The sequence below is a fragment of the Diabrotica undecimpunctata genome, chromosome 7 (assembly GCF_040954645.1).
Source record: "Diabrotica undecimpunctata isolate CICGRU chromosome 7, icDiaUnde3, whole genome shotgun sequence".
NCBI lineage: Eukaryota > Metazoa > Arthropoda > Insecta > Coleoptera > Chrysomelidae > Diabrotica > Diabrotica undecimpunctata.
Window position 1 is genome coordinate 64,790,197 of NC_092809.1, and position 9,480 is coordinate 64,799,676.

Genomic DNA, 9,480 nt, shown 5'->3' on the forward strand with positions numbered 1-9,480 from the left:
ATTGTTTGGGGGCGGTGTCTTCCCACGGTCTTGTAGGCATTGTTCCTTTCATTATATATAAAGGCGTCTCTTTGGTAACCGTATTTGGAGCACAATTCAAATAGGTCTCGATCTCAAACACTTTTCTGTCCCAATGTCGATGATGTTCTTCCGCGGCAATTCGTAGAAATTTTGTGACTTCTTGTATAAAACGCTCCGATGGGTTGCTCTGTGGATGACGGATGCTTATAAATTTTGTGTCGATGCCTCTCTCTCTTAATTCCCTTTTAAAACGTTCGTTCCTAAAATATGTCGCATTGTCCAATAAAATATTGTCTGGTCTTCCCACCGTTTCTATAAAATTGTCTATCTTCCTAAGTATTTCAATTCCTTTTGTGGTTCTGCATGCGTACAATTTAACATATTTTGAGAAAAGATCCACCATAACTAATATGTGTTTATTCCTTTGAGTTGTTGGTATCAAATCGCTCAACATATCAATAGCAACAATATCCAGTTTCTTCCGAGCTACGACGTTTTTTGTGACGTTTTCATTTTTAAAGTTCCTACTTTTACACTTTTGGCATGTCACACAATTTCGAGTCACCTCCTTGGCTATTGTATAGTCCTGTCGACAAATGTAGTTCTCCCTGAACATAAGCCACACCTTTCTACTTCCAATATGTCCGTTGTCACAGTGTAACTTTAAAAAAACTTCTTTTGCCATTTGCTCCGTGATTACATAGAGTTCTTTACCATCGACCCTCTTAAAATATAGGTTATTTTCTTGTTCAGCCCTTTGCTTTTCTCTTTCATTCAATTCTTCCTGATTTTCCCTGATTTTGGCCAACGAAAATAAGCCTGCTTCTTCTCTCATTATGTTCATGCCTACGTGGAGAGTTTTGTGATCCTCTTTGCGGAATTGTTCATCTCTCGTCAACGCATCAGCCAAAATATTTTCCGTTCCTTTGATATATTTAAATTCAAAATCATATTCTTGGAGTAAAAGAATGCCCCTATGAATTCTATTATTTACCAACCTATTTTTCATTATGTGTGTCAACGCTGCGTGGTCCGTTTCAATGGTGAATCTTGCCCCAAGTAGGTAAAAACGTAATTTGTTTACACAAAATAACACACTGGCAAACTCTAATTCAGTAACGCTGTATTTTCTCTCATACGTTTTGGTTACACGGGAAACAAAACATATTGGCACCTCTATATCGTCTTGTATCTGTGATAACACCCCTGCAAATTTTTTTATGGAAGCATCGGTCCTGAGAATGAAAGGTTGCTCATATCTTGGGTGGTGCACTCTTACAGCTGTGGAAAACGCTCCTTTTAAATTTTTGAAAGCGATTTCTTGTTCCGTTCCCCATTTCCATCTGACATTTTTCTTAAGTAATGCTATTAGCGGTATTTCTTTTGTACTGAGGTCTGGTATCAGCTTTTTGAAATAGTTTACCATTCCTAAAAATCCCCGCAAAGTTTTTAAATTGGTTGGCCTAGGGTAGTTGTTTATGACTTCGATTCTATCTTCTGCAAGACTAATCCCTTTTGTGTCTAATTTGAATCCTAAATACAATACCTCTTTTTGGAAAAACTGACACTTTTGAATATTTAATTTTAATCCGGCTTGATCAAGTTCTTCGAGAACAGTATGAATATGTCGTAGATGGCTTGTTATATCCGGTGAGAAAATTAATAAATCATCTATGTAATGTACAACAAATTCTCCATGCCTATTTAAAATTGTGTGTAATGCGCGAACCAAAGCAGCGCATGCACTTTGTAGTCCAAATGGTACTACCCTAAATCGGTACACCACTCCGTCGATAGAAAAAGCGGTATAATTTCGACACTTTTCTGCCAAAGGTATTAACCAAAAACTGTGTTTCAAATCGATTTTGGAGAAAATGTGTGATCCTGTGATTCGTCCAAAAATGGCTTCTATGTTCAAAGGCGCTTCGTATTGCGCGATTGTGTGCGAATTAATGTTTCTTGCATCTAAACATAATCGCAAATCACCATTTGATTTTTTTACGCATACTATCGGGTTGATATATGGAGAGTCACATCTTTCGATCACCTTGTCTTTGATCATATTTTCAATTTCCTGTCCGACGCTTTGCCTGTATTTATACGGGATTGGATATGTTTTCGATTTAAAATTTTCTAAGTTTTTAACTTTAAAAGAATGTTCATAATTTTTAGCCACTCGGCTTTCTTCATTAATAAGATCTCCATAATTTTCTAAAATCTTCTCTATTTCCTTCTCCATGTTTTCTCCACATATTATTTTTCTTTCATCCTCAGTTTGTTCACATGTGTTCACTGTCCGTATTACTTCTTCCCAAAATTCTGGATTCTCGTCCATAATTGCCATTTCTTCTCTGTCCTCTTCCGTTATTTCTTCTTCTATTTTTTCTTTATCTTTAATTTCTATCTGGTATTCCGAGCACCATTTTTCGGCTCCTTCCATTTTTCTGCTTATAACTTCCTTTTTTTCCTGCTTTCTTTTCGAACTCTTCTTCTTTTTTTTTATTCTCTTTTCCTCTTCGGGTTGATTTTTTTCTTGAGCTTTCGATTTATCCTCTACCGTCATATTGATTTCTTTATGTTTTTCTTGTCCATTTATCCTTTCAGAAAATTTTCTCCTGTCTGTTTCCTTTTCTTCTTCTATGTTGTCTGGTTCTGCTCTGATTTCCAGTTGATTTTCCGAAAAATTGATGGTGATATGTTTTTCACTCAATTCATCAATTCCCGCTATCATATCATGATTTAGATCTTCGATCACCACACATTGCATAATATAGAATTGGTCTCCCACTCTGATCCGTACTCCTAAACCTTCGTTTACTGTCGTCAATTTTTTATTATTTGCACCCACTAAAGCCACCCTCGGAATCTTATACACAAATCTGTCCATATTTAATTCTTTTACTAGTTTTTTATTGATTAACGAAATTTCCGATCCAGAATCAATCAGAATTTTAATCGCTTTATGTTTTATAAATGCATCTAAAAAAATTAGACTGGAATTAGAATTTTGTTTTTCGTTTCCCGCCAACTGTATAAACTCTCTCGGGTGACAAAATATACCGGAGAGTTTTTTACTTTTGTTTAGTGGATGCCTTATTGAAAATCCTGTCTGGATTCATTGAATACTTCTTCTTCCTCTTTTTCTATTGCTACATGATTCATCTCTCTTCTGTTTTGTCGTTGGAATCTCTGATTATTTCTATCGTCCCTTTGTTCGTTCGTATTCTGATTCGGAGGATTTTGTGCATCTCTATTCCTGTTGTGATTTTCATTTGTTCTATTTTGTGTATCATTCCGGTTATCGTAATTTTGTTGTCTATTGTAATTATTATAATTTCTCGGCCTATATTCGTTTGTTGATCTGGGATGTCGGTTTCTCTGGTCATAATTTGATGAATACCTTCTTTCCGGTCCATTATATTGGTCATGTTGTCTTCTATTTCTCATTTCTTTTCTTTTCGCTTCTTTTAATTGAAGGAATTGGCACAAACTATCAATATCTTGATAGTTTCTCAAAATCACGTGATCTTCCAACGTTTCCTCAAAATGTCTGCTGATCATTTCTACCAGCTGTTCGGTAGAATATTTGTATTCTAGATATTTTGAATTGTTATATATCTGCAAAGCATATCTTTCTTCAGATATTCCCATTTTTTCGTGATATTTTCCATTCTGTAGCTCTTGGTTGATTTCTCTCTGTTTATTTTTCCCCCAGAAATAGTTGAGAAATTTATTTTCAAAATCTGTCCAATTTTCAAACTCATCTTCCTTGCTTTCATACCATAACGCTGCTCCTTCTTTCAAATGGTTTCTAATTGTTTCTTTGCAATCGTCAAAATATCTAATATGTTGTAATTTGGTTTTCAAATTTTTAACAAACGGTACTGGGTGTGTTTTCCGAATATCCCCGCCAAATTGTATTTTCGCCTCGCTTGTTCCATGGATGATAACTTCTTTTCTCTCTACCCCTCTTAGGTCAATTTCTGCCATTTGTTTTTCATTTTGCTTTAATCTTCTTTCTACTTCCTTCCTGTCTTCTTGTAGCGCCATTTCAAATTTTTCTTCTAACTGTTCTAATTCCTTCTTCTGGACAGTCTTACTATCTTTCATTTTAGTTTCTATTTCTTCTCTCTGCATCTCTAGTTCCTTTCTCTGGCAATTTTGTATCTCCTTCATTGTATTTTGGATATCTTTAATCTCTGTCTCTTGTTTTGCATTCTTTATGGTTATTTCTTCTATCTGTTGTATCAGTTCTTTCTTTATCCCCTCAACACATCCTTTAATTTCTTGTTCATAGTTTTCCAAACGCTTCTCTATATTCCTGTTATTTAGTTCTATTGCTTGCCTTGTTTCCCGTTGGTTTTCTTCCATTGTTTGTTTCGTTTCAATTTGGTTTTTTTCCATTTTTAGTGATGTTTCTTGTTGATTTCTATCCATTTTATCCATTTTCTTTGATGTTTCATTTTGGTTTTTCTCTATTGTTTGTTTTGTTTCTGCCATTGTTTGTGACTGGAGTTGCATTAGTTGTAATATTTTATCTATTCCTGATAGTTCTTTTCTCTCCTCAACTATTGTCACATTTCCTTCATTATCCGATACTTCTTCCAAAATTGTTTCATCTTCTCTGTTATCCTCCTTCCTTTCCTGTATTTTACTTTGTCTCCTTGTGACGGACATGTTGTTACTTTTTGTTATTGTTTTTGTCCCCGCCAAATGTGAAATTTTACAACACTCTATATGTTTCAGAACACGACAGTATTTCTCCCCAAATGTATTAAATTTTCACGACAAATATCAAATATGCAATCAGTAAAATTCAAATAATTCAAAATAAATGTCAAATGTACGATTGGTAAAGAAAATAAAATCAAATAATTCAATAGCAGTAAATATCCACTAACTACGATCAATCAATAAATCAAATTTATATTCCCTGGAAAAATTGTCAAAATACTTTCAAATTCAAATTCCCTCAATGTTATATGTTTTTATCTCTGGATCACCTGTACTTATTCCAGATCTCTTTCCCTTCCTTCAAATGTAAAGCTGCGATATTTTCAAGCCCCACGTTGGGCGCCAGTTATTGTGATATTTAAAGTCTTGCTGCGCCAAGCAATAATTAGCTAATTAAATTTTTTTTTTTGATTAATTAAAATTATTTAAATGATATGATTATGACTCTATCACAATTTTTAATTCTTTTATCTCAGAGTTAAATTCGTGCTTCAATATCTATGCTATTACATGTGAAAGGTAAGGTCCAGAGAATACCGGAATAATAAAAAACACATATGATCTAACACTATATATATTGAAATAAAAATTAATGAAATAATTCACACTCAAAAGTTTTCAATAAACAAATCTCATATAAGGATTCTCAAAATTTTGTTCTCCGTATGTGAACAATCAAAATTAATGGTACAAACAATATTAATTGAAAACTCAAAATCCCAAACTATTCTAACTCTCCTAATCAAAATATTTATATCCTTTCTAAATTACGAGTAAAAATTGTGTTATCAATAAAAGAAAAAAAAACTGCAGAAAACAAAATATCTCTCTCTGATGATGAGTGGTCCAAATCCTTGTTCCTTGTAGACTGTATTATCTCCTCTCAACCGCTCCCTATGTAATCAGCAATCTTACAACAGATTGTTGCAAGTATATCGTCCTTAATGATCTCCTTCAAAAGCAAAAATCATTCAAATTATGATAGCCTTTCTCCTCTCGATAAACTGAATCTCTGGTTGGCCCGAGTGAAAAATGACTCTTGGAATATCTTCTCTTTACGATAAACTGAATCTCTCGTTGGCCTGAACAGTGACTCTTGGAATATAAGTAGGAAAATATGACTTACAATATTTTGTTGCTTCAGCTTCTGTCAGATACACTAACTCCACAAAAACTCACTAACATTCAACACTACTGCTTGCTACTTCTTTGGAACCACCAGAGAACAATCACTGTTCCTCTTACAGACTTGGAAAATCAACTACCATATCTTTTCTCTCTCCTCAATCTCGCTAAACTTTCTCCCACACACTTATCCCACCTTTTTCAATCTCCGCCAATCACAACTCGTCACAATTCCCCCATTTCTTCATTTCGATAACAAACAAATTTTTACCTATAATTATAAATTTCCTAAAACTTATTTACAAATAATATTTTTCTATAAATCTTAAAAACTAACAAAAACCTCTTTCTATAATCCCTTCTATTGTCTTTAATCACTGCATTAATGGATTTTGAAAAACCCCGTTCAATTCTTTGGCTTTCACTTAAACTTATGCGGGTCACTAAAGTATAACAAAGAAATGATTGATGTAAAGCTTACATTTTGTTTGGTACAGGTAATTCAAGGATTTAATAACTTTCCTTCTCCGAAATGTTTGTTGGATATTATCCTACTTATTTGAATTATTTTAATGTTTTTGAACTTTGAAATATTTTTAAACAAACCAATATTTTTCTCGATTTTACATATCATAACAATATATATATATATATTATATATATTAGAAGTGATTATTTCGACCAAAAAATAATTTATAAATACGTTCGAATTATCGGGTAAAGTGGTCTGTAATGAAAATCTTTCTTTTTTCTAAGATATTCAATATTTCGCTATTTATTTAATAACTTCCTCAGGAGTAAACTAAAACAATTTGAACATTACAAAAAATGGCGTACAAATACATTTTAAAACACTCACAGAAATTAAAAGATTTCGCAAATAAAAACTGACATTGAAGTATTCGAAATATTGAATGTCAAGATTAAATTGTCTTAAACACTTTCGTTACAGCTATTCGCTGTGAGCCGATGAGTAGAGGGGATTTGACAGTTTTCACCAGCGCTGTTAGTGGCAGTTTTGTTATTTATTTCGCTATTTATTTAATAACTTCCTCAGGAGTAAACTAAAACAATTTGAACATTACAAAAAATGGCGTACAAATACATTTTAAAACACTCACAGAAATTAAAAGATTTCGCAAATAAAAACTGACATTGAAGTATTCGAAATATTGAATGTCAAGATTAAATTGTCTTAAACACTTTCGTTACAGCTATTCGCTGTGAGCCGATGAGTAGAGGGGATTTGACAGTTTTCACCAGCGCTGTTAGTGGCAGTTTTGTTCATTTAACTTGTAAACATTCAAATAATGGCGAATATGGATTTTTCAAAAAGAAAAAGATATAGCAGCTGTTGTATTGATACTTGTAAAAATACTGGGTATAACAGTGAATGTAAATTTTATTCATTTCCTGTTGCCAAGCATAAAACAATTCAAAGAGAAAAATGGATTATTGCTATCAATAAGAAAAAGTAAGTAAATAACCTATAATACAAACAATATGATATTTCTATGGTGTAAAATAAAAAAAATAATTGATTTTGTAGCGAGGATGGATCATTATGGACTCCAAAAAGTCATCATTTAATTTGCAGTGATCACTTTCTTGGAGGAAGAAAATCTGATGCAGAAATGAGCCCAAGTTATGTACCTTCTTTGTTTGGTTCAAAAACTTTAAAAGCAAGAGATGTACATAAAATTGACAGGTACCTACACTATAAATATACATATATACTTGTTAATACTATTATATTTTATTATTATTTACAGACATTCCAGATTTATGAAGCGAAGGATTCAAGCCATGAAAAACTCCACAGGTGAAATATTAGGGCCAAACGAAGATTCTAAAATAGCAAATTCTTCATCTAATGAAATATCGGTGCAAACAGAGGAGTATACAGCAGATAATGGAGGTGAAATTGAGCCATTCAATAATTATTCTGTGGTTGATTCTAGTGCTGATAAGTCTTGTCAAGCCTTTATATGGGAGGATGATGATGGATCACCAAAACCGTGGAAAGAATCATTTGTTTGTATAAAGTACGTTTATAGATATCAAGATTCTGTTGATGTTGAAATACAAACTGATATTAGTGGAGAGATTGATTTATTGACAGCAAGAAAAAATAAAAAATTTAAGAACAAAATATGTGGAACTGAGCATAAAACATACTCTGATGTGGCTGTTGGATCAAACGAGCCTATAATTGAGGAGGATCATCTTAGAAAAAAACATAAATGCTTTAGTGGTCACTCATCAATAAAAAATGAAGAGGAGTTCTTGGACCTGACTGGTGTTTCATTTCACAACTTTAATTTATTGTTGCAAAAAATGGAATTTTCAGAAAAAATTGTAATTTCAAGAGAAAATAGGCTTTTCATATTATTGATGAAATTAAAGACTGGATTGTCATTTGCAGCAATGGGTGCTTTGTTTAGAATCCATAGAACAACTATCTCAAAAATATTTTTCTCGTGTCTGCATCAATTAGCCTACAGAACATCAAATTTTGTATTTTGGCCAGACCAGGAAACAGTACGAGCTTCAATTCCAGAATGTTTTAAACCAGGATATGATGATACTCGCGCAATTATTGATTGCACAGAATTTCGAATAGAAATTCCATCCTCACTTGAGAATCGTGTTTTTTGTTATTCTAAATATAAACATGGATTTACTTTTAAAGTGCTATTTGCAATAACTCCCAGTGGTTTCATTTGTTTCAAATCAGATGCTCATGGTGGTCGTATAAGTGATTCCCATATTACAGTTACATCTGGACTAATAAATCTTCTAGAACATGGTGATAAAGTGTTAGCAGATAAGGGTTTTCCAGAATTCCAAAGTTTATTGATGATTGTGGAAAGAAAATTTTGCTTGTAATGCCACCATTTTTGAAGGACAAACTAGAATTTACTAAGGAAGAAACTGAGAAAACTTATGACACAGCTAGAGTAAGGATACATGTGGAAAGAGTGATGCAACGATTGAGGATATTTCGTGTTTTAGATAAAATACCAGAATATTTGTTTTCACATATTGATGAAGTTATTCATTTGTGCTGTGTCTTAGTAAATTTACAACCTCCAATAATTTCTGAACCACAACCTCAGCAATATGTATCAACAGAATCATAAAATAACTTCCAGTACACTATTAAAATATTATATTATATATTATTATACATTATTCAATACAATTGCAATAATAATATTGGCATCATCATCAACAGCTATTCCATCCCTCGTTGGATGTAAGCCTCCCTTAGGTGTGTCCATTCATATCTGTTTGATGTTTTTTACATTCATTCATGACCAGCTATTCGCTTGATGTCATCATTTCATCTTGTTTGAGGTCAACCTCTACTTCTTTTGCTTGCCCTTTTTGCTCGTTGCTTTGAGCATTGCTTTTTTTGGTCGCCATTTAATCATTTCTCTTCATCCAATGGTTATCTTCCTATGTGTCCTGCGTAGTTCCATTTTAACATGGCAATCTTCTGGATCACATCTGCTAGTATTGATCGTGTTCTTATCTCTTCATTGGATTTGCGTTCACTAAGCTTAATGTTAAGCATTTTCCGTTCTATAGCTCTCT

The 9,480-nt window shown here is 33.0% G+C and overlaps 1 protein-coding gene across 1 annotated transcript; it reads left to right on the forward strand.

The window, feature by feature from the left end:
* Positions 1 to 7,190: 7,190 nt before the first annotated feature.
* Positions 7,191 to 8,769, forward strand: LOC140446413 (uncharacterized). The gene is made up of 3 exons (XM_072538961.1): positions 7,191 to 7,354; positions 7,430 to 7,588; positions 7,653 to 8,769. The coding sequence occupies exons 1-3, from the start codon at positions 7,191 to 7,193 to the stop codon at positions 8,767 to 8,769; spliced, it is 1,440 nt and encodes a 479-aa protein (XP_072395062.1).
* The last annotated feature ends 711 nt before the right edge of the window (positions 8,770 to 9,480 follow it).